This window comes from Ambystoma mexicanum, chromosome 7p, assembly GCF_040938575.1.
Source record: "Ambystoma mexicanum isolate Mex_15411 chromosome 7p, UKY_AmexF1_1, whole genome shotgun sequence".
NCBI lineage: Eukaryota > Metazoa > Chordata > Amphibia > Caudata > Ambystomatidae > Ambystoma > Ambystoma mexicanum.
In genome coordinates, this window is record NC_090939.1 from 78,053,852 (window position 1) to 78,080,167 (window position 26,316).

Genomic DNA, 26,316 nt, shown 5'->3' on the forward strand with positions numbered 1-26,316 from the left:
GCTGCAGCCTACTACACTAAACTTCTTAACCCCACTAGACCATTCCTCTCCATCACACACTGTGTCCATAGCTAGAGCCTTCATAGGCTCAAGACTGGACTATTGTAACATTCTCTTCACGGGAACCTCAGCTAAAAATGTGGACCAACTCCAAACCATTTAAAACAATGCCCTTTGCGCTGCACTGGGCATCCCCAAAAGAGAACATCTCCGGAGCCAGACAGCAAGCCCACTGGCTGCCTGTCTGCCAACGCATCCTTTTCAAAACACTTGCCCTCACTCACAAATGCATCCATCACACAGCGCCTCCCTACCTTTCTCACAGAGTCATCATTCCTCCCGCCTCCAGACCCACAAGAACACCATATCCCCAACCTACTGCCTGTTCCTAGAGTTAAGCGTGCCAGAGGTGGGGGATGTTAGCTTCCCCTTTGTGGACTCCAGGTAAAGTAACTTTCTCCCACGTGCCCTCAGAGCTAACCTTCACACCTCACTTTCCGCAAAGCCATCAAAACCAGACTATTTGCTCTAAAAAACCTCACACACCGTCATTAAGGCCCTTATCCAGCCACTTCTGTGTGTTCGATGACAAACTGCATGCTATTGATATGGAATCACAATATGCATCTCAATTATGTAACCCTGTGCTGCATTATCACCCATGTAACCAATGTTGCATATCTTAACTCCTGTATGGGCTAATGTAACTGAGCCGCTTTCCTTGTAAAGTAACTAAGCAATCTTCCTTGTAACAACGCCACAATAACTCTGCGCTTTATAAATGCAAATAAATAAAATAAATACTTTGAGGGTGGAGGGGTTTTGGGTTGAAACAGTTAAAAAACTGCACAGGATATGCATGGAATATTATGGACTGGGCATGAGTGGGTACAGGGCAGAGTGGAGCCGTCAGTTGCAAATAAGGGATGATGGCGGGGAATGACCCAACCAACGTAAAGTTCCTAAATTGGAACGTTCGGGGCTTGGGTGTCCAGATGAAGATGCAGAAGGTAATGTCATATGTCAAAAGGCTGGTGGCTAAGCTATTTTCTGCAAGAAACACTTGCTTGAACACCAGCCACGTGGGGTGGGGAGATCAACGGTATTATAAGACTTACTCTACAAGAGCACAAGGGGGGGGGGGGGGGGGCAGGGAGGATCATGATTTTAGTGAACCGGTCACTGCCATTCACCCACTTTACAACTGAATGCGATGACTGCGGCAGGTTTATGCTTCTACACAGGAAATTGGGGAATGCTGAAGTACTTTTGATAAATGTTGATGGACCCAATATTGATGACTTTGAATGATATAACATTTTATTCCAAAGATGTGCTAAGGTACACCCACAATGTCAGTCATTTGCGGAGGAGACTTTAATACAATATTAGATGTACATCTTGATCGCACATCTACGGTACACAGGCCTCTGACAAATGTGGCATGCACTATAAATATACACAAGGAAGACCTGGGGTTGAGGGATGTGTGGCGTGCGCTCAACAACACAGCACGCTTTTACATTTTACCCATCAGTGCATGATGTGCACTCACGCATTGATTTATGGCTGACATCGCACAAGCTATTAAACAGGGTGGCTGAGTGTCGCATATTGCCTAGAACTTTGTCTGAACCCTTTGCTGCTATCGCAAAGTATTCCCAGGGGCATAGCTCCACATCCACAGTGGCGCTTTAAGCCTACAACCGAGGGACCCGGTCTTCCGGGCAAGTATGGCACAGCATATAGACAGTTACTTTGAAAATAATGAGGGGGGTCGGTCAATACGCACGCCATTTTTTGGCAGGCGTTCAAAGTATACATTCGGGGCATAGCAATGTCGACTGAATGCAGGGAATTACAAGATATTAGGAGGGGGCTAAGGAAAGGCGAGGAAGCTCTGGCATGATTACAAGAGGAGAGCGCCAGTCACCAGGGATTAGCGAAGATATAAAAAGGCACACCAAGATAAATATCGGGACACAGACAGGGAAATGCGATACTTTGATAGGCCAGGGGCAGCGCGCCGTTACGGGGAGCAGGAAACACCTGGAAAACTACTGGCACAGGCGGTGCGTAGTGAGAAGGGCAGCACCAATATCCACGAGCATAAGGGCAGATGGCACAGTGGCCAATAAAGTGGATGAGGTGAACAAGGTATTTTACGATTTCTACAGAAACCTATATTCTCCCCAAAATATAGTCACAACTGCCGAAATAGATGACAATCTAGCAAAAATTCCCACAACGCTGCTGTCGGCAGGATCGTGCAACGCACTGTAAGAACCGATAACGCGGAGTGAAATTAAGGAAGCGATTAGAGATCTCCTAGGCGTGAAGGGCCTGGGGTTGGATTGGCTTGGGGCAGAGTTTTATAAGGAATTCATAAATGTGTTCGTACCTAGAGTATTATCAGTGTGGTTGGAGGTGCTGGATCTTGGGACCCTACTTGAGTCGCTGTGCAAAGCGGTTATCATTTTGCTGCTAAAACCGGGTAAACCCCCAGACGATTGCAGGTCGTATCGCCCATTATCCCTAATAAACACTGACGCAAAAGTATTTGCAAAATTTCTGGCAACTAGTCTTAACCCACTAATGCCCTACATTGTGCATGAAGATCAGACTGGGTTTGTATTGGGGAGATCAACTGCATCCAACATTCACCTGATGTATAATGTAATGGCGCGGATGCTGCAGGATGAGGGAGTTTGTCTCTCTGGAAATGCAAAAAGCATTTGACACGGTGTGTTGGCCATTTCTAGTCAGGGTTTTACACAATTATGGGTTTGGGCCGAATTTTGTAAGGTGGGTAAGGATTCTATATACACAGCCATATGCCAGGGTAAGCGTGAACGGGACCCTCTCTTCAATAATAGCATTGGCGGGAGGCACCAGGCAAGGATGTCCATTGTCACCCCAGCTGATTGCATTAGTCATAGAACCCTTGGCAGATCTTATGCAGGAACAAAACTCATGCGGGCATTACCATCGCCGGGAGAGTGGAACTTCTAACATTATATGAGGATGATATACTGATGTACGCAAGAGAACCTGGGAAATACATACAGAGGATATTGACTGCAGTTCATGAGTTTGGGAAATACTCTGGCCTACGAATAGTAATAAGTTAGAGGTCTTCCCACTAATGGATGCTACCTCGGAGCCAGGGAACAAGTTCAGGCTAAAGTGGACGCATTCACATACAAGATACCTGGGGGTTGATATTGCCCGATCACACGCTCTTGTTAAATCCCTAAACTATGACTCCTTGGTTACCAAGATGCATACTAAACTGGAGCGGTGGAATCAACTCACCATTTCGTTGATGGGACGGGTTGCGTTGATAACAACCCAAGCTGTTTTACTTATTTTGCAATTTTTCGCTACGGCCGGGCATATCCTTTTTTTCTACAGTGGCCAAAGCTTGCTCTTTTGTATGGAAGGGACAGATGCTGATAAGCTGGATACACATCTACTGTATGAAGTAGGAGGGTTGTCGGCACCTGACAGTTGTACTACCTTGCTGCCCAAGCATATTATGCGGTGTATTGGGTGGAGGGAGGACTAATATGGGATACATTACTCACCGTAATCATATTTCTGATGCTTGTATCTGCTTAGGTTCACATGCTGTGCATAGGCCGACATCTAGTGGAAGCTGCAGAGTATTACAGTTTGTTTTTCGAAACTCGAAAATGGGCGTCGACACAGGGCGTGCCAGTAATACTATCCCTAGTGTGACGTCCCCTGTACCCATGATCCCTCACGCGTCTAGGACCCTCAGATTGTATTTTTTCCTGACATGAGGTAGCATGAGGAGTAGCGCGAGTACAGATGATCCAAGCAGATAGAAGATAGATAAGATAAGACTACAAGCATCCATGCGCCTTTCTCTCAGAGGGGAGGAAGGGTGGGTCGCATGTGAATCTAAGCAGATGCAAGCATCAGAAATACGATTACGGTGAGTAATGTATCCCTTCTGAGGCTTGTGGAATCTGCTTAGATCACATGCTGTGCATAGATTAGCGAGCAGTGTTAGGAGGTGGGATTTGAGAAGAGTCATGAGCAAATGAATGTCTTAGAACCGCTTGTCCCACTTGAGTATCTGTCTTGGAATGGGTGTCAATGCAGTAGTGCTGAGTAAAAGGTGAATAGAGCTCCAAGTAGCTGCTTTGCAAATGGTGTCAAGGGGAACATTTGCAATGAAAGCCAGAGTGGCCCCAATGCCTCTTGTCGAGTGGGCTCTGGGCGTAAAAGGCAAAGTTTTGTCAGAAAGAGAGTAACAAAACTGGATACAGTTGAATCTCCACTTGGAGATGGCACCCTTAGAGACGCGATCTCCCTCCTTGCCTGTGGCTACGGAGACAAACAGTTGATCTGTTTTCCTAAGCAGTCTGGTCTTGTTTACGTAGTAAAGGACCGCCCTACGCACATCTATGGTGTGTAGTTTAACCTCAGCTGAGCTTTGTGGGTTTTGGAAGAAAGCCGGAATCTCGATGGACTGGTTTACATGAAATTTGGAAATAAACTTAGGTGAGAACCTAGGGTGTGTCCGTAAAACCAATTTATCCTTATGAATAGTAAAGAAAGGATCCTGCACTGACAGAGCCTGAATTTCACTGACCCTTCTTATGGATGTAATGGCTACTAAGAAGGCAGTCTTATAGGTCAGGTGTTTGAGACTTGTTTTATGCATGGGCTCCAATGGGGGGCCCACGAGTTTAGATCGCACCACGTTCAGGTCCCATCCTGGTGGTGGATTTGAAATAGGAGGGTGAAGTCTCTTTACTCCTTCCACGAAGGCCTTAACTACTGGTACTTTCCACCACAACACCTTGCTATGGGAAGTGGTGTATGCTGACAGGGCTGCCAGGTGTACCTTTAGTGAGTTAAAAACCAGCCCCACATCCAGCAGGTGGGGCATGTAAGTAACAATAGTGGAAGGGGTGCAGTCAACTGGGTTGACTTGCTTACTCTGGCACCAGATTACGAATCTCTTCCATTTGTGAAAGTAGCAGTGCCTCGTGTTGGGCTTCCTAGCCTCTTTTAGGATGTCCATACACCTCTGTGGTAATTTGAGATGTCCAAACTCTATTACCTCAGGAGCCATGCTGCCAGGTTCATTGAGTTGGGTTGAGGGTGGACGGTTTGACCTTGGTGCTGGGACAATAGGTTGTACCAGCTCGGAAGTCTGATGGGTTCGTACACCGCCAGTCTGCGTAAGTGTGGGAACCACGGTTGTCTTGCCCACATGGGAGCAACCAGCACGAGCGTCATTGATTCTCTGTTCATCTTGTTGACCACCTTCCCGATTAGGGGAGTTGGTGGAAAAGCGTACGCAAACATCCCTGACCAGTTCATCCACAGGGCGTTCCCCTGGGAGTCTGGTTGGGGGAACCTGGATGCGAATCCTGGGCATGGTCTGTTTTCGCTTGTGGCGAATAGGTCTATAGTGGGGAAACCCCACAGAGCGAAGATATTTTCTACGACTTCTCTGTGTAGACACCACTCGTGTTCCTCTGGGAGGGGGTCTCTGCTCAGAGCATCCGCTAGGGAATTGAGATCCCCTGGAACATGTTGCGATGACAGGAAGATGTTCCGCCTGAGTGCCATATCCAGATTTTCTGGGCAAGCTTGGACCGATTTGGCGACCGAGTCCCTCCTTGTTTGTTCAGGTAGAACATGGCGGTAGTGCTGTCCGTCCGGATTCCGGATTTGCACTGACAGGTTTAAAAGGTAGGGTTTGAAAGCTTGAAGCGCTCTGAATACTGCCAGAAGCTCTAGCAGGTTGATGTGATTCTTGGCCACTGTGTGAGACCAGAGACCCTGAGCTGTGTGGTGGAGATGGTGAGCTCCCCACCCCGTCAGGCATGCATTGGTTGTGACTACCGCCTGTATCTCGGGATTGTAAAAGGGTTTCCCCTTGGACTGATTCTCTCTTGTCCACCAGTGAAGGCTTTGTACCAGTGTTGGCGAAACGACCACTAGATCGTCCCACTGACCACTTGCCTGAGACCACTGTTTTGCCAACCTCTCCTGCATGGGACGCATGCGCAGGCGCGCGTGGAGGACCAGGTAAATACATGACGCCATCACGCCCAGCAAGCGCATAGCTTTGCGTACCGTTATCTGGCGACCGGCCTGATATTGTGGAATTTGCAGCAGTATATTCCAAATTCTTTCCTCTGAAGGAAAGGTCAACCCCTCTTGAGTGTCTAGGATAGCCCCTAGGAATTGTTTGGATGTGCTTGGCACTAGACTTGACTTTTTCTCGTTTATTGAGAAGCCTAATTCGAAGAGGAGGTCGAAAGTCCTTTGAATGTTTGTTCTGCAAATTACTGGGGTTTCCCCCGTGATGAGCCAGTCGTCCAGGTAAGGGTACACCGGGATTGCTTCCCTGCGTAGGTGTGCTGCCGCCACCGCCAGTACCTTGGTGAATACCCTTGGGGATGAAGCTATCCCGAAGGGCAGTACCTTGAACTGGTAGTGCAGACTGTCCACCTTGAAGTGCAAGTATCTTCTGTGCGCTGGGAACATGGAAATATGAAAATAGGCATCTTTCATGTCCAATGTTGCCATGTAATCCCCTTTTTTAGGAGGGTGATTACCTCTTGGAGAGTTGTCGTGCGAAACTTTTGGGGCTTGACCTACTTGTTGGCAGGCCGTAAGTCCAATACTGGGCGCATTGTCAAATCTTTTTTTGGCACAAGGAAGTAAGTTGAATAAATACCCTTGTTTACCTGGTGTCCCGGGACGAGTTCTATCGCGTCCTTTGCTTGCAGATTGACGATCTAGGAGGATCTTCTGGTGTTCCAAAGAATGTATTTTTTGTCGTGGAGGATGGTCTCGGGGACGCTCTAGTAGTTCTTTACAGTACCCCGCGGATACTGTTAACAGCACCCATCTGTCTGATGTGATCCCTTCCCAAGCTTGGGTGAAGTTGGAAATGCGCCCCCCTACTGGGGTTGCGTGAGAAGGGACCCTGAACGGAGCGTCACTGCTTTGGTGGAGGTGTGCCGCCTCCCTTATTGGGGCTGCCTCTGCCTCTACCACGTCCTCTCTTATTACCCCTGCCGTAACCCTGGGTAGACTGCTGGTTATTATTGTTCCACTGTGTACCCTGTCCCTGGGAATAGTGAGAACCTCTCTGGGAATTTTGTCCGCGTGGGCGACAAAAATTGCCATTCCCTCTCTGATTCAGGGGTTTAGTGGTTAGCTGGCCTAGGGATTTGAGTGTTTCATTCTCGTCCTTAGCATTCTTTAGTGCGTCCTCGACTGCCTTACCAAACAACAGATCCGGCTCCACCGGTTTGTCCAATAATGACGCACGAGTTTCAGCCTTGAAACCAGACTGGCGTAGCCAAGCATGTCTCTTAATAACAGTTCCTTCTGCTATTAATCTGCCGGCGTTATCCATGGCATCAAAGGTTGCCTTTAAAATGCAACCGGACACGGCTCTTCCCTCCGCTGAAACTCGTGCCAATTGACTCTTTAAGGGTTCTGGTGCGGAGTCCGAGTGCCGCGACCTCTTCCCACTGATGGCAGTTGTAGCTGGCCAACAGGGTGGTGGAGTTGGCAATTCTTGCCTGGTAGGCGGAAGTGGAGGCCACTTTCCTGCCTAACCCGTACAGTTTTTTGCTCTCCTTGTCGGGAGGAGCCTCGGACGATAAGGGTGTTCCAGCCCTCTTACGGGTGTTAGTAACAACCAGGGAGTCTGGCTTCAGATGCCCTTATATATAGTGGGTCTGATTGGGCCGCCTTGAAAAGTTTTTCAATCCTAGGGTTCACTGCTCTGGTGAGGTTAGGATTGAGGAGTGACGGGTCTATTCTTCTTTGAATAGACTTTAGGGTAGGGAAGGCCTGAGCAACAGGCCTCCTTTCCCCCACTAACTCTTCTGCAAAGTCTCTTTCCTCCTGGGCACCCTGGGTGTCAATGTGGAAATGTTCGGCTGCTCGACACAGCACTTCATTCAGGAGCGGCTGGTTGTCGACAGGGGTGTCGGTAACCAGGGCCTCTCTTTCTACTGGGGAGTCTACCCCCTAGGGTAGACTCCCCAGTAGGGGTCTTCCTCTTCCTCATCCTGATCCTCATCATCCCCATAGTAGCCTGTCCCAGTTTGTTCCTCCACCATGCCAAACTCTGGATCCTCGACAAAGGATGTCTCTCCCTGGTAATGAGAGTAGGGCTGGATGTAGAAGGGGTCAGAAGACCCTGTTGGTGTCTCAAAGTGGGACCTTGTACTTGGAGGTATAGGATCCTTAGAGCCAGAGGGTACGGACCCGTCGGGAGTATAAGCAAGAAAATGCTCTGGATTTTTTGCATAAAAATCTGCCAAAGATGACATTCTTGACATTACCCTATCCATGTCAACACTGGTCCATTCTCTGGAACCGGGAATGACCCTTTCTGGGAGTTTTCCAATTTTATCCTGACTAGACTTGGTAGCCTGTGCAGGGGTTTTGGTATTATCAGAAGACCTGGACTTGTCTTTCTGTTTTTGAGGAGTGGAGTGTTCTACGGGCTTGGAAGTGGGTAGAGACTGCTTCCTTTGCTGTTTCCCTCGCTCCCCGTGACTGGAGGAGTGTTTCCCCGTGTGTTTTAGGGCCCTCTGAGCTTTTCGACGCCTGGCGTCGAGGTTCGGGGGTCTTGACCATATCCTTCGAGTGTGGAGGTAGGGGTTCGGGATCTGTGGTAATTCGGTCTGTGGGCGCCGAATCTTGGAGTGCGGCCTGAGGGTGGAAGTCGGCTTCGTCTCCCGACGATCGAGCTTCCGTGACCTTAGGGAGCGAGGCACTCTTGGCAATGGTGGATGTTTGCTTGACGTCGTGTGTCGATCTAGATCGAGAGCGCCGATTTGGACCGTTCTCTACGTGCCTCTTTCCGCGAACTCGACGTGCGCGTCGAGTCTCGGTTGGACTTTATGTGCTTTGTGAAAGTGTCATGGGGAGCGCTCGTGTCGCCGGGGGTGTTCCCCATAGCCGGCCTGCCGGTCGACCTTCCGAGGTCAGGGACTTGCGCTCGGCTGTCTTTCGACGCCATAAAGCCCTCGCCGTCCGAAGGCGCCCTCCGCTGCCATGGCCTCTTGACGCCTGGCGTGGTGGGCCCAACGCTTGATTGAACGGTCCTTAAGTGTTTTAGGCTTAAACCTACGACAGGCTCTGCAATTTGCCTTGGGATGGTCCCTCGGCAAGCAGAGGTTGCACGTGGCGTGCCCGTCGACCCAAGGGTATTTGCGATTGCACTTGGGGCAGAATTGGAAAGGGGTATCCTCCATACGCACCTTGTGGCAGCGGGCTGGCAAATGTAGGAATATATAAGTGTATCTATATATTACAAGAGTGTAGAGTATGACCACCCCCCACTCTCCCTACTTGCAGGGCCGAGGCCAGTGGCCCGGGCCCGGGCCGAGACAGAAGCCTCAAGGCCCAAATCCGTCGTGCAGTCGACGGTCGAAATCCTCTCCGGTCCGGCGTCGAGTATCTAAATTCGGTATCTCGACGTTGGGGTGGAGAAAAGGGGTAAAATTATCAATATTTTCCAAATTGATGGCTTAGCCAAGGAACTCCGCAAAATGCTTCCGACCAGTATGGCGGAAAAAAACAATCTGAGGGTCCTAGACGCATGAGGGATCATGGGTACAGGGGACGTCACACTAGGGATAGTATTACTGGCACGCCCTGTGTCGACGCCCATTTTAGAGTTTCGAAAAACAAACTAATACTCCGCAGCTTCCACTAGATGTCGGCCTATGCACAGCATGTGATCTAAGCAGATTCCACAAGCCTCAGAAATATATATATAGATAGAACTAGAACGGCAGGGTGTAGCACCATCGGCTTTGATGCATATTTTGGCTGGGGGAATACGGTGCAACACTTGTTCCAGTGTCTGTAACACAAGAGGCATGAACTAGGTTAATTGAACGCCCCAGGAATACTGTATTATATAAACGAGCTATAGCAATCTGGGATGCACCCTTCCTAAGTCCAGCAAATGACAAAGAGCTGGCAACGCACTGGCGCTGGGCTGGCATTTTGACCTTGGGAGATTTGTTCTATGAGAGGTAATTTGTGTTGTGGGATTTGATCAAGACATGTGGGGGGCACGACCCTTCAGAAACTCCAGTACTGCCAGAGTCGCTCAGCTGTGGCCTAAGCGGTGTGGCCTGAATACCCAGAGGAACCAGCGTCACACCCATGTCTTAATTATATACTGATCCTAGAAGGGAAGGGTGTGTGGGGGGGGGGGTGTCGGCCTCAGCGCTATATAAACTGGCACAGATGACCTGGGGAGTGCAAACTACTGATATTAGGAGTGATTGGGAGAGGGACCTGGAGGTCATTTTAACAGATGCCTACTGGCTGCAGATATAGCCGACGCAAATATCAATGAACTCCAGGCACAGACTAATTCACTTAAAAATCTTGAATAGAACCCACCTCACTCCGGCCCGCCTCAAGAAGATGTATACCACATCGGGAGGAAAGTGCCCTAGATGCAGAATGTCAAGAGTGTGTCAAACATTTACTAGGTTACTCACTGTAGTGACCACCTTACCCCTAGTCCATAGTCCCCTTTCCTCCATACTTGTGGGACATATCTCCGTCATGTGGGACGGGACCGGAGCACTTTGTAAAAAGCATCCACATTTTTTTCAAAAATGTGTCCCTCCTCTTTCCTGCACGGGGCCCAGTACGCGGCCGTAACCCCGCCCACTTTGGCTCCGCCCCACCCATCAGTCCTTTTCTATCGCCAGGTCAAAGACCCATTAGCAATAACAGAGGAACCTTATTAGAGGGGATGGCGGGCAGGCGTATGGAGGAAAGGGGACTATAGACTAGGAGTAAGGTGGTCACTACGGTGAGTAACCTGGTAATACTCCTACGTCCCGTCACCTTTCCTCCATACTTGTGGGAGACTCCCAAGCACTCCTTACAGGAACTACGGGTGGCTGGAAATACCCCTTACAACAGGTTCTTCAGCACAGCCTGACCAAACTGAGTGTCAGCTCCTGAGCTCATGTCAAGACATTAATGTTTACAGAAAGCAGATGGGGGGGGCCCAAGTAGCTGCCCTAGCGATGGACTCCCAGGGGACATATTTCTTAAAAGCAACCACGGCTGCCTTGCCCCGCACCAAGTGTGCATGGATACCCTTAGGAGGTTTCAGCCCTTGGACGGTGAAAGACTGATGCAAGCGGCGATCCACCTAGAAATAGTTGCCTTAGACGCCAGCTTGCCCAGAGGGTTACCGAAGGTCACAAAAAGTCGAGGCTCGGAAGTCCTGTCCAGGTAGAACTTAAGAGCTCTTCGGACCTCAAGACAGTGTAGAACCCTTTCCGCCTCTGAGGCAGGGTTCGGAAAAAAGACCGGAAGGGAGATCGACTGATTCAGATGGAATTCGGTCACCACCTTCGGTAGAAAAGCCAGGTTTGTTCGAAGGACTACCTTGTCCTTGTGAAAGACCAAGAAAGGATGCTCCACCGACAATGCCTGGAGCTCACTCACTCTCCTTGCTGACTTAACGGCGACCAGAAAGGACACTTTCCAAGACAAGTACTTGAGGTCCACCGTAGCCATTGGTTCAAAGGGTTTATGGCACAGCGCCGTCAGGACTACATTTAGGTCCCATGGCGGGTGCGGATTACGAACCGGAGGGTAGAGGCGTGTCAAGCCAGCAAAATGCCTCTTCACCACTGGGTTAGAGAATAATAACAGGTCTGTAGAAAGGTAAGCGGAAACCGCTGACAGGTAAGTCCTGCATGACATGACATGAACCCCTGACTCTGCTAGGGAGGACACGAAGGACACTGTCAATCGTGGCCACCCTCAGTTCCAACTCCTTCTCCAAACACCAATGACAGAACCTGAGCCATTTACTCTTGTATCGAGATCTGGTCAAGGGTTTCCTGGCTGCCTGGATAATGCGCATGTTATCCGCAGACAAATTCAGATGCTCTAAAGACTTGAACTCAGGCACCATGCCGCCAAACTGAGCGATTGTGGGGAGGGGTGCCACATCTGTTGTTCCCCTTGGTGAAGAAGATCGGGAGTTACTGGTAACCTGATCGGCGGATACACCGACAGGTGTTGAAGTTCTGAGAACCAAAACCTGGCCGGCCACCACGGGGCTATGAGTAGAAGGGAACAGTTCACCGAGTTCTTCAACATCCAAATTGCACGGTGAACTAGAGGCAGAGGCGGGAAGGCGTAAGCTCTCATGTTGTGCCATGGAATCTCGAGAGCATCCCCCAGAGAGGAGGCTCCCAGCCCCCCTCTGGAGGCATACTGAGGAAGCTTCTTGTTTGCCGCCGTAGCGAAGAGGTCCACCTACGGTGTGCTCCAGGACGAGAAAATCCATGAGAGGACCTCCGCCTTCAATTCCCACTGACCACTGTCTGCCGACTGAGGGCATCCGCTGTGACATTCAGCTGGCCCGGGATGTGCACTGCAAGCAGCCAGACACCATGAAGCATGGCCCACTCCCAAATCTGGATGGACAGGTCCACAGGGGGGGGGGCACTTCATTCCCCCTTGTTTGTTTATGTAATACATTGACACCACATTGTCCGTTCTTATGCGGACCACTTTGTTGACAATGAGCGGTCTGAATGCCCTGAGCGCTAGGAAGACTGCCAGAAGCTCCAAATGATTTATGTGCAGGAGCTTGTCCTGAGGCGACCGGAGGTCCGAAACCTGAAGATCTAACGTCGCACCCCACCCTAGAAGGGAGGAGTCTGTCGTGATAGTCACCATGGGGACCGGGTCCTGAAACCCTGCTTCCCCAGACAGATTGCTGAGAGATGACCACCAATCCAGGTCCACTCATGGAATCCGGAATCATTATCCACATGGAATCCGGATCCACTGCCTGACGCCATGAACTCCGAAGCGCCATCTGCGTCCATCTCATTTTGAGACGAGCAAGAGGAAGAGCCAGTACACACAAGGCCATGAGACCCAGAAGCCTCTGGAACCACCAGACCGACAAGCTTTCCGACTGCACAAACATCTGACACGTGGCTAACAGATCCGCCATTCTGTCCTCGGTCAGATACACTCTGCAGTCAATCGTGTTCCAATGAAAACCCAGGAAGATCAGGTCCTGCGAGACCGTCATGGAGGATTTCCGCCAGTTCACCGACAGCCCAAGATAGAACAGGAGCTGAAGTAGAGACTGGAGATTGCCTGCTGCTGCCAGTGGACAAGGGCTGCGTAAGAGCCAGTCGTCAAATAAGGATACACATGGATACCCTGGAGACGAAGATAGGCCGCAATCATCGACATCTTCGTGAAGACACACGGCGCTGAGCTGATGCCAAAAGGAAGCACCCGAAACTTGAAGTGCTCCTCTCCCAAAGAGAAGCGGCGATATCTTCTGTGTGGATTCCAAATCAGGATATGCATATACGCATCCTGAAGCTCCACAACGCTGAGCCAATCGCCCATCTGTAAGGAGGAGCGTATCTGGCTGGGCGTGACCATCTTGAATTTCTCTTGGGGTAGGAAAAGATTGAACTGGGTAAGGGTCTGGGATGGTGCGCAGGCCAGCCTAGTTGGGTTTGGGCACCGTAAACAGCCGGGAGTAGAAGCCCTCCCCTCGCTCCCCAAGGGGAACAGGTTCCACAGCTCGGAGGTCCAGAAGTTTCTGAACTTCGGCCTTGAGGGAGGGGTGAGCCCGACAGCTGAAAAGGAGGTTTGAGGGGTGGGGTAGGGGGTAAAGGTAAGCGGAAGCCCGCTCGAGCGACTGACAAGACCCATCTGTCTTCTGTGATGGTCTGCCACGCCTCCCAATGAGACGCAATGCGTCCTCCCACCGGGGTCTCGTGCGAGCGCGGAAAACCCTCATTTGGCAGGTTTATCGGTGGTGGTGCCACCTGAACCTGATGAGGAGGCTGAGGAGCGGGAGAAAAACCATGTGCGTTGTTGTCTATGGCGGTTATTCACCGCAGGAGTATCCACTCTGCGAGATTTGCGGTCGAGGAAGCCCCTAAAACCAGAGGAGGGTCGACTTTGCGACAACAGTCTCTGGGATTTGAAAGGAGCTTTGACCAGAACAGACAATGATTTAGCCATCTGAGTGCTATCCTTGGTCTTGGTGAGCTCTACATCAGTAGTAGAATGAAAAAGCTCCTTACCATCGAATGGAAGGTCCAACACCTTGTCTTGCACTTCCTTAGAAAATGTAGTGGCATGCAGCCACGCCTGCCGTGAGGCATCAACCCCAAGCATCAGGCCCCTAGCCGAGGTGTCTACGTGGTGAGTCGCAGCCTCCAGGAGATCGTGGGCCAAGACCCTAACATCGGAAAGGCCTCCTTTGAAGTCTTCCAACTTCTCGACCGGGCAGTGCTCCTCAAACTCTGACAGACCTTTCCACAACTGCATGTTAGCTCCCGCCAATATCAACTCAGCATTGGCCTGCCTGAGCTGCAAGGCTGAGTTGGCAAAGATTTTCCTCCCTAGGGAGTCCAGGAGCTTGTCCTCCTTTCCCAAGACCTGAGTAACCGTCGTGGAAGAGGATGCTGCAGGTCTGGATTGCAACGTAGCCACAGCCACCACCGACGACAGGGCCACCACTTCCGAAGAATGCAGCCTGTACCTCGCGTCAATCTTCTTATTGACAAAAAGTCCTGAGTGTGGCTTTTTCCAGACTCTATTCGGACTTCGGCCAGAACGTCCTTCTGCAGGAACAGGCCGGTACGCTCCAAGGGAGACAGGGTGAAAGCCCCAGAAAGCAGACCCTCCTGCGCAGCGGGTGCCTCGGGCACCGGAACATCTAAGAAACTCATGTCCAGTACCCGGTCATGAAAGGCTCTGATAGAGCATGCAAGGTCCTCGTTGTCCTGATCACCTTGAGGGTCATCTAACCAGTCAGGATCCTGCTGAGCCGTGTCAGGCACTGCCTTGTCAACTGGGGACAATGGAGGCAAAGGCGGAAGAGCCGGGGGAGGCACCACAGGCAAGGGAGGTGCCGGCGGAACCACAAGAGGAACGGGTGGAGCCGGAGGCACAGGTGGACATATCTCCTTGAAAAGCCCTTTAAAATATTCCCTCATGGGGTCGGTGCGCATAAGCGCCTCAAAAGTACCGAAAAAATGCGTCCTCAGGAGATTGCTTCAGAACCTGAGAAGGCCTCTCATGAGGTGGACAAATCCAAGGACGTAACGGGGAAGGGTGCCACACCGGCCCCTCCACCGACGTATCCACATAAATCAAAGGAGCCACCCCCGCGTGCAACAAAACATTGTGTGGAAGGCATCCGGGCGTTCCAATCATAAACCGGCCGGTAAGGATGCGCACAAGGGACCATAGGTTCAGCCAAGGGACTGCGCCCTACACCAGAGGCCGATGGCGTAGTTGTAGGGGTAGCACCTAAAATGGCTGCCGTGGTCATGGCAAGAACGGGCGCCATTTTGTCCTCATCTGAGGGGAACTGCGGCAGGTGAAGAAGTGAGGCAGGGGTCCCCGTCGATGGATCAGGGTTCTTAATCTTAGCCTTAACATAAAGAACCTCGGCCGAGCCGGTACTATAAGGCCTGGAATGTTTTTGTGACATATCAACCGCCAAATTGGCCTTCGAAGGAAGGACCTCGGCACTGCCGGTAAAAGAAGAACTTTGCTTCTTTGCCCCCTCAACAGATCTGGTATCACCACAAGAGCAGGAACGGTGAGCAACCGCTTTCACCGACAAAGCCTTCCCGGCATCTCAGAACTGTTGGTAGCTTTAGCCTCTGAACGAGGGACCTCGGATCCAGGCCCGGTAACAGCCTTATCTGCACGGGCCTCGAACATCCGTTCGGTAACAACCAGCCCACCAAGGCCTCGGGGCGCACCCCTGTCTTGTTTTTGAGGGAATCCGACAGAGGCCCCAGAGCGAGCTCCGGTACCCCACGATTCAGTAGAACTGGGTCTACAAACAGCCCCCACAGGAGGGGCCTCAGTGTGTACTCTGGTGTTCACAGGCCCCTTACAGAGACCCTCTGAGAAAACTTTGGGAGAATTATTAGGCCCAACGGGCACCTCAGGGTGAACCCCGGTGACAGAGCGATCAACGCCCCTCCCGGACCGAGAGGAACCCGGAAAGGTATCCCTTGGCCGGGGTGCTCTGAAAAGTAAAGAACTTACCGGGCGTTTCTTCTTCTCGTCGAACGCCTGAAAATGCGAAGGAGGAGTTCGTCGGAACACCTCCTCCCACCGCTCCGACCGACGTTGAAGAGCCCGGACCGAAAGGGAGTCACAGTAAAAACAGGAGTCCCAACAGTGTTCCGGACCCAAACACTAAACAAAGAGGATGGGGATCCGCCCTCGCGAAGCGACGGTGACACGATGAACAATCTGGAAAGTCTCATTTGAAAGACAGACACACTAGTAAACTAACGCTAGCGAGAGCCAGAGAGGAAAAAAGGGAAGAAAGTCTTCCGAGGATGCAAGTGCGTGAAAAGGACTGATGGGCGATGCGCGGGGGGAGCCAAGGTGGGCGGGGTTATGGCCACATGCCGGGCCCCACGCAGGAAAGAGAGGAGGGACACATTTTTTAAAAGAATGTGGATGCTTTTTACAAATTGCTCCGGTCCCGTCCCACAGGACGGAGAGATGTCCCACAAGTATGGAGGAAAGGGGACGGGACGTAGGAGTATGGAGATGGTGGAACAGCCCATTATGTGTGGGAACCCTCGATATGTATATTAGGGTATGTGAACAGGCTGAATCCACTGAAGCGCAGACTGGCAAATCTCCGTCTGGTATTGGCAAAGAGAGCTATCTTAATGCGATGAAAGAGTAGGGAGGCACCCACTTATGACAATCGGCTCCGAGACATGATATGGGCGATTTATAAGAAGTGTACGCAGGCCTGATGCCGCTGACTAATCGCCCGAGAAATATTTGGGGCGGCTTTCCGCAATACTTGATGCGACAAAGTGCAGAGGTGGAAGGAGAGGAAGCCGTACCATGAATAATACCATGTAAATTAATGTGCATGTTGAAAATGCTTTCTGTTACACCATTCTGTGCTTTCCCCGCCCAATGAACAAATGTATGTTGTACTGTAGTATTCCTGTGCAAGATAAATAAAGGTTAAAAAATTAAAATAAAGCACATGAAAACAAAAAAACGCCTTTCCATCAGCATAGAACTTACCGAAGCCAGATCCATGTTATTGATTTGAGCCTCATGAAATCCTCCGTCAGACATTCCTTCTTCAGTTTCTTCTTCAGCACAGGCTACATTCCTACGCTTGAATAGCTGGAAACAAAATATGTTGGGTATTAATGTTAGTTTGCCAATATAACATACTGGAACATTAAAAAACCCTCCAAAATTGTGGTTGCTCACACATTTTCCTTTCGTATTCAGCATCTTGTTTATTAAATTGTGTCATTAAACGTTTTTAAATGATGGCACCACTTGTTGGCAGTAAATAACTCAAGCACACAAGGCTGGGAGGGGTATTGGGGCGGGGGGGCTCCTTTAGGTGGGCAAGGCCTGGGGGGCTGTAAAACAGAGGGACAAAGTCAACACCTCACAACAAATATCCAAGGCAGTTTTAAAGTGATTGTGGGACACTGCCTTAGGAGGTCGACACTTGTACATACAAAAAGGTACAAAGGCATTTGTGTAATTCTGAAGCAAGCTAACACATGCCAACTCAAAGTAATGGAAGCAGAGAAATCCCCAATACGTAGAAGCTATTCTCATAGCTGCATTTCCCCCCCATCAAAATGGCACCACATTGAATTCAAGTTTAATCTATAGACGGTACAACACAGTGAGTATGTAATCAGTAGCAGGTATCTGGCAAAAAAAGGATAAACTTTTAATAGGTTTCTGAGGAAATAAAGAGATTGACTTTGAATTCAAACCGTGCTTAAAGACATGAAATTAATTTCAAGTGGATGTACATGAAACAATTTACTTCCAACAGTTTGGGGTGGCCGAGTTGGAGGTGAGACGCTGGGTCAAGTCTAGGGTGTAGTCTGGTGAGTCAAAAGCTTCCAGCAGTCCAGTGTGTGTTCGAGTCGACTGCACCCACCATTTAGAGCCCACAATTGGGCCAAAATTAGTCAGCCGGCTTCAATGTGCTGAGCTGGCATCTGATTGGCTCAAAATTCAGCAAGAGGTCTGAAGCTGTATAGAGTGCCAAAATGAGCCGCATGTGCCACGCGCGGCTCTAAATGCATCAAGTGCAGTCAATCTGGCACAAAGACGTCTTGAAGCGTTGAAACAGCATTCCAAGGAGCATCTGGAATTCTGGATTGCTGCAAGTCCAAAACCCTGGGGCTCCATGACTAGTGGAGTCCTTCAGTTCTGCACTCCCACTTCAGCGAGCTTGGTTTACACCAACAGCCCATCCTTCACCGACAGTGAACAGGGTCCTGGTTCCAATGTAGCCCGCAGAGGCGCCTTGGTCCAATTGTCCAAAAACAGTTCACACCCACTGTTCCTTTGACATGGTTACGCAACAGATCTCCCCTCCGCTTTGGCTGCATTCCATCTTCGTATTTATTGCAGAGAAAGTTGGTGCAGGGCGTACACTCAATTGAGTTGCAAAGATAAATCAAGATAAGGATATAAGGGGTTGCCCTTCTCCATACAAAGCCAAGTTGTCAGAGGATAGGACCAAAGAACGCCTTCTGTAAGGGGTCCAATCACTGTATTGACAAGTGACCCTTGTCCTCCATGAAAGTGTTGGGGTGAGGAGGTAGGATGCTGTAGAGAGCCCTAACAGAAAACAAAAAGTTGGAACCACTCTCCCATTCCAGACCACCTCCCCAGTCTGGCTATTCTAACTTTGCGTCCTCTGCACATCTACCAACTTCCAAAAGTTATTTCACTGCTGCTTTGAAGCACCTACTCCCAGGAACTCACCTGATGAGAATTCTGGGGACTGGGAGGAAGGTGTTGCAGGGCGGAAAAAGGGCAGCAGCCTGCTCATACTACCACATAGCAGCTGTGGAGACAGTCAAACCAGACACAAACGCACAAGTCCTGCCCTGGCCCTGCTCACAGAGCCGACACTTGAAGGACATCAGATTGCTGTGGCTATAGAATTGTGTGATCGTTGTAGTCACCTGGCCACAACCAGCCATGGCTTACATGTACAGATTTACGGGCCACCAGGCGCACTTGTGTTACACAATTTTGATTTGAATCCGAGGTGCAGTCAGTTAAAAATCCACCTCTGCCTGTAGGAGGTTTGTGTTCCAGCAAATGCCAGGAATTCATGTGACGTTTGAACTTATCCTGTGCCACTGCAGGCCTTGGTGCTGTAGAGGTCAATAGACTAGGACAGCAGAATACACATGTACGCAGTATGCTTTTTGCACAGAACTTCATGAAGGGAGGGGTCGATTAGCAGACTACCCTTTTCAGGAACTGAATTATCTGCATCATTTTGTGGAATAAATAAAAATAAATAAATAAACGCCAGAGTGACTGCAGATTGTCAGTCAGTATGTTACTTTGTTTCCCCATTCATCGTCACACCGGCACGGAGTGACTGCAGAGTGCCAGTCAGCGTTATTCCGCAGAATAACGCTCCGGACACTTGGACAGGAGGCGGCTGTCCACTGCAACTACTTGCTCAGATTTTCTGTATTTATGTATGCCTAGCGCAGCAGACTAATGTCAGATGTCAAATGTTAGGCAGAATCCTGTGCAGTTCCCTTGGGGACCACTACAAGAAGATTAAGACTACAGGAGTAAGCAGTAAACCCAATTGGTAGCAGTCTGTACCACCCAGATTTACCTGGTAGCTGTGGCTGAGCAGTCCAACTTCCCTCAAGAAGAGTAGGGCAGTTTATAGAGTATACACAATAGGGCTAAAACACAGTAGAGCAAACAAACACTAACCAGAGCTTTGTATCAAAAATATATAATTATTTATTTAAAACACACTTTAGGAAATACTCTAGCACTCTAAATCAAAAGCAAGTTAACACACAGTCAGGTAAGTATAGACACCTCCCTTGATAACTATTAGACAAGTCAGAGTTAAAACACCACCATTTGTTAAAACAGATGTGAGCGCGTAACCTAGATGGCACTCCAATAGTTAAGTTAAAGGGAGAGAAAAAGGCAGGGCATAAAAATAAAACATTTTCCAACACTTTTAGAAGTTCAAAGCAAGGGAGTAAAGGCAGTATACACTGTAGAGCCAAAGTTCATAGGCCAGGCCCACTTTAAATGGAGTAAAGTGAAATGTGCCCAGGATCACACTGTTTAAAACACACTAAAAGTCTTTGCAGAATGTTCAAAAGAGGTTGGGGTGATTCAAGAAGTAAAGTTAGAAGGTCTCGGGCCAACCCAGTTGGAAAGCCAAGGATTTAAGGGTCACCTTGGGCAAACCGAAGAAAGGGAGGCCAGGCAGAACACAGTACCTTAAAGAGAGAGGAAGCTCCAGTGGTGGAAGTTGTTCCTGGCAGTGGTTGCAGTCGTTGTTTCGACCAGGGGAAGAGAGGATCTCGTCGAGGAGGAAACTTGGAGTCGTTGCACTGCCCAGGGATGAAACCAGCCACGGAGTTCGTAGGTTAAGAGGTGCTTTCCTTTTATTCAAGGTCAAAGTGGTGAAGCTTGGCTATCCGGCTGCCGGGGTGCTAGGCACGGGCGATTCGACCAAGAGACGTCTTTGGAAGGCGAAAGGGGCGAACCGGTTGATCCCACCAGCTCAAAGGAAGAAGACTTGTCCAGCAGAAGATCTTCTCTTGTTGTTGGGAAAGTGGCGAGTTTGTTGCAGCAGGGCTCCACCAGTGGTGTCGTCGTTGCAGATGGCTCAGCTTCTTCCTTCTTCAGATTCTTAGGTCCTGTGGCGACTTCTGAAGTTCCAGTCCCAAAGGCCCTGCTTTTATGCAGAAAAACCCCCATTCAACAGCCTAGCTGTCACTCACACATGCTAAGTGGTGAGCCAGGCGGCTCACCACCGGCCAATCAGAATAGAATGCGACTTGGGTTGCTAAGGCAACGCAGTCCAGGGTGCCAATTCCCCTCCCCACCCATCCTGTGGAACCCAGACAGAGTGGCACCATTTGGAGGGCTTCTGTGGAGAACCCCGCCAAAAAGTGGAACAAAGGACTCTACCTTGGTTAGAGCTACAGAGACGGATACGAACGCCATTTTAGAAAAGAGTTCTGGCAAAAAGACCCAACCGTTGATTTAATATTAAATAAATAAACCGGCGGTATCTTTAACATTGCATCAAAAAGTGGTGCGTTTAAAATCAATGGGAACATCCCATAGGAAATATTCCGGTGGAATATTTTGCGTGGTAACCACTGCCACCAGCCAGAAATTCGACAAGGGGAGGGAGGCGGGGGGGGGACTGGACAGTGCCCCCTTGGAAACAGACCATGGGGCAATCGAATTAACCCCTTCCAGTACTTCCACAATATGATGGTTTGTACTGGTTCTGTTCACAATTTTGGACTAGTAAAGTCAATGGTGACTTTACATGCCCTGGGAGACAGTAGTCAGTCCCAGGGTATGGAGTCTATGTTTGGGGGTCACTATGACACCCCTGTGTTACTGCACTGAGGGTGCTGTGTAACATGAAAAGCAGAGAGGAAATGGCGTGCTTCATGTTCATCCTGTGACAAACTGGCCTGCCGCCTGTTCCAAAGGCAATACCGGCTGTCCATTCTCTCCAAGAAGTGAGCCCTCATCCAAGCCCGCATCTCTGCGGCATCTTACAATTCGGCCAAACTCTTTAAAATCTGCAAGGAGCTGGCCAACCCTGCTGCAGTCTCTACCTCTCCTGTCCCCTCCCAGGCCCTCTGCACAGCACTGGCCTCTCACTTCTTTTCAAAAACTCAGGACATCCTGTCCTCACTCTCCTATTACCTCCCCCCTCTATTCCCTGCTCTCCCTCTGGCCCTTCTGCAGCCACCTCTCCTCTCCCCTTCTCTGCCTTTCCCCTTTTTTCTGCTGACGAGGTCTCGAGACAAGTCCGATCTGTGAAAGTCTCGTCAAAACAGGTCCACCCCTGCTCCTCCAAAACTATCAAGGACCACATCGACTCCTTGGCCCCTGCTCTTGCTGACTTCTGCAATCACTCCTTCGCCTCTGGAGCCTTCGCATTCCCTCTCAAGCACTCCCTTGTGCACCCCCTTCTTAAGAAACCCTCTTCCGAGACCTCCTGCCCAGCTAACTATCGCCCAATCTCTATCACTCCCTTCCTCGGCAAGCTCCTGGAGAAACTGGCCACCTCCCAGCTTAATCTCCATGCTGAATCTGTTGGTAGTCTTCATGACCATCGGTCTGGCTTCAGAGCGGCCAGAAGCACGGAAACTGCTCTCCTGAACATCCGCGAGGACCTGCTCTCGAACCTTGACTCTAACACTCCATGTGTTCTCATTTTTCTTGATCTCTCTTCTGCCTTTGATACTGTCAACCATACCATCCTGCTCAACCGTCTCCATGATAACCTGAGTATCACTGGTCAGGCTCTGGCGTGGCTGACCTCTTCTCTCCAATCGACCCTCCCAGGTCCAACTGGGGTCTTTCCTCTCTGACATCTTTTTCTCTACCTGTGGTGTCCCCCAGGGATCTAACCTCTCCCCCTGGCTTTTCAACCAATATCTGGCACTTCTCGCCCACCGCATCGCCACTCTCTGCCCCAACTTTCAGTGCTATGCGGACGATATCCAGCTCATTTTCAGGGTACCCTCGGCTTCCTCCTCTCCTTCCCTCATCTCTGACTGTCTGCTATCCAGGACTGGTGTGCCGCCAATGACCTCTGCCTTAATGCCAGTAAGACTGAGATTCTACTCATCGGCACACCCACTTCCCTGCAGCTCTTTGGCCGGCCTCTCTTGGCCCTCTTCCTGCAAGGCAGAAAACCTCAGGGTCATCTTCGACTCCACTCTCCTTCTCTCCTCACATATACGACGTCTCTAAGAAGTCACACTACCAGCTACACCTCCTCAGAGGTATCCTTCCTTTCCTCTCCTTCCCCCAGAAGCTCACAATCTCTAGAGCCCTGGTTCTCTCGAAGCTGGACTACTGTAACACCCTCTATCTAAATCTGCCTGCCTCTACTCTCCGCCCTTTGCAACTCATCCAGAACAGGACTGCGAGACTTGTTTTTGGCCTCAAGCCCAGGGACCGTATCTCTCCAGGACTGAAATCTCTACACTGGCTCCCAGTGACTGCGAGGATCAAGTTCAAAACCCTCTGCATTGTCCACAAGGCCTTCTGGGGCCTTGGGCCAAAATACCTTCAACTCTCTCTTCCTAAATATCTTCCTTCTCGAGCTCTTCGCTCATCCGCTTCCAACTCCCTCAGGGTCAGCTGCTTCTCCAAACAACAAGTTGGTGGCAGATCTCTCTCCGCTGCAGGGGCCTCCCTCTGGAACAGCCTTCCTGCCTCCCTGAAACTTGAGAACCATCTCCGGTTCCGGAAGCACCGCAAAACCTTCCTCTTCGCCTCTGCTTTCTCTCCCCCTATCCCCTGCTAAAGTTACTGAAACTGCACTGAATATGCAACTGGGCCACTCACCATTCTCGGTCCTTGGCCCAGCCACTCTCCCCTGCACTGCCTCCCTGGCACCCCCTGCACTACGGGACTGTGTCTGTATCCCTACAGCCCCCCCTTCCCTAGCACTTGTCTGCACTTACCTCGCACTTTCCACTAGCTGGCCCTTGTTTTCCTGTATGCGATTAACTCTGTACTGCACTTTCCCCCTCTCCCTTTCCCCCTTGCACTTTTTCTTTCCCCTCTACCCTTGCACTATCTGAATGACACCTAGCCTAGTAGGATCGTTGTCTGTCTCCCCTTGTCCCCCCCCCGTCTCGTCGCGCCTTGCAACACATGTGTATAGGCGCGTTAATGCCATATCATATCAAACAGATGATACCCTATGGAGTTAAAGACCCTATAGCCCAAAAGCACACAAAAAGTCAAACATACCTCAAATCATGCCTACGAGTGGGAGGAAAAGAGTCTCACTCTTAGCAGGAGAAAAAAAACAAACCCCAAAAATCCAGCAGAGCTGCTGGGGGACTCACTAGGTTTGGGAAATTAGCCTTATAAGAGAATTCTCCCCAACATCAAATCTCCCCGACTCGTTTCTGGGGACTAATGTGGCAGCATCCGTGCTATCCTCTACTCATTGCGCCAATACACCAAATGAATATGTAGCTAATTTGACTGTACCCAACCCAGCAGGGATCCATGTAGCACACACTCTTTCAACGATACTGCTACAAATCTTCATCCTGTGCTGCAGGAGCAGCGTGGGCATCTCCCAGATGGGCTTTAACATGCAAGTTCTGGCAACATTTTAATTTTGAGTGGCGAGAGCGCTCCACAAATCCTATATTTTGCAGTTGATCGCTTGAATCGTGCCCAAAAAAAGTCACTGGGTATAATATTTCAAGGTGAATAACATTGCTGGGCCAGTTGGGCTGTTTAATTGCAGCAATTCGAATCACTTCCAACATGGCCACTGCTTCCTCGTGTAGAAAAGGGCTCCCCACAGCCATCACAGCTGCTTCCTTGATTGGCCAGGCCATACCTAAAGAAACAATCCTGGGAGCCAATCAGAGCTGCTCCTCCTCCTCCTCCTCCTCCTCCTCCTCCTCCTCCTCCTCCTCCTCCTCCTCCTCCTCCTCCTCCTCCTCCTCCTCCCACAGCACCTCACGCTCCACCACCACACACCTCATGAACAGTCCCCCAGCATGCAGCCGTCTGCTCCAAGAACTTGCGACTCTCCTGGAGCCTTGTCCTCCCATTGCAGAGCCACCTGCGAGTTATGTTCTGACCACCTGATGTCTATTCACTAACTCAACAATGTTGAATTGAGCTGTGCAAAAGGGAATTTTTCTTCTGTTTCGCCTACGCCTTCTATACCTCCTTTATTTTACTGCATGTGTGTGCTGTTTGGGCAACTTCGAATCTAGGTGTGTTTAACAACTGTACAACCAATCTTGTACCCAAGTTTTTCTCACTCACCTGTTTGCTCTTCTTTTCGGCTACTAGGCTGCCGGATGAGTTTATGCTTCTGCCGTACAGTCTCTCTTTCTATCCTTCATCATTATCCCTCCGCCACCCCTATGGCACCCACGATCTGGCCAATCTATTCTAACTGCTTCATTATCCTCATCTTAGATATATTCGTATCTTCCAGCTTTGCTGCTTCGGAATTGTTTTTTCCACTAGAGGGCGCTGTGCTTGCGTGCGCAGCGTCGGTGTCCCTCGAGGGCTGCCGACGAGCGTCAATGTAATCTGTAGTATAAAGGGCTCTGGCCGCGCCCATTGGCTTCAGTTCTGTTTTTACGATATGCTGAAGTGCATTAGGTGACCAGGCATTCATTGACCTTCAGCTATTATGGAATTTAGAGAGCAACTAGCGTAAACTGTACGGCAGGGTAGCCTGGGTGGATCGATGAGAAATACGTGGGAGGAACATCCAATCGAAAGAAGGTTACAGATGGTAAGTAACTTGTTCTTTGAATGGATTGCGTCCGCCCACGTAATTCCTCATCTTAGATAGGCTCCCAAAGTAGTATGAATTCAGAGGCGGGAGTTCCAGAAATAATATTCATGAACCGTGTGAAGGACGGCTCTTGCACAAAAGGCCACCTTGAGATTATGTTGAGTCCAAGCAATAGTGCTTCACGAAGGTGCGCATCGATGACCAGGTGGCCGAAGTACAAATATCTTGCACCGGGACACCCCTCTGAAGAGCCGTTGAAGTCGCCTTGCCCCTAATTGAATGGGCCCTTAGCCCATCTGGAGGCTCTTTACCAGCCAATTTATAGCATTCAGTAATTGGCAAAATTATCCACCTGGACAGCATCTGTTTTGATACCGCTACACCCAGTTTGTGTCCAGTATACCAGACAAAGAGTTGGTCACTTTTTCGTAATTTAGCTGGAGGTATAGAAACTGAGAGCCCTTTTCGGGTCCAGTATGTGTAGCCTTTCTTCCTTCTTACTTGCATGCGGAGGATAGAAAGAAGGTAAGGTAATTTTCTTTGACAGGTGGAATTGAGAGACTATTTTAGATTTAAAAAAGAAGGTTTGACCTTAAGAGTAACTTTGTCCCTATGGAAAATGGTGTGAGGAGGCTTACAAGAAAGCACCTGCAACTCACTCACCCTGCGGGGTGATGTAATTGCCACTAGCAGAATAGCTTTCAAAGTAAGGAGCCGTAACAGGCAAGAATGTAAGGGCTCAAATGGAATACATGCAAGGCATTTTAAAACAAAATTTCAATCCAGACGGGTACCTGAAAAGGGGTTGGCGGGTACACATTTGTAAGTCCTTTTAGGAACTGAATAATCAAGGGCATTTTGAAGTAAGACACTTCTTCTGAGGAGCG

At 49.9% G+C, this 26,316-nt stretch overlaps 1 protein-coding gene across 1 annotated transcript in view; it reads right to left on the bottom strand.

The window, feature by feature from the left end:
• The window catches only part of KPNA1 (karyopherin subunit alpha 1), a 1,070,482-nt gene that overhangs the window by 794,557 nt on the left and 249,609 nt on the right, over positions 1 to 26,316 (bottom strand). Inside the window, exon 3 of the mRNA XM_069635818.1 lies at positions 17,140 to 17,244. Coding sequence (XP_069491919.1) covers positions 17,140 to 17,244 — 105 coding nt within the window. The remainder of the gene's footprint in view (positions 1 to 17,139; positions 17,245 to 26,316) is intronic.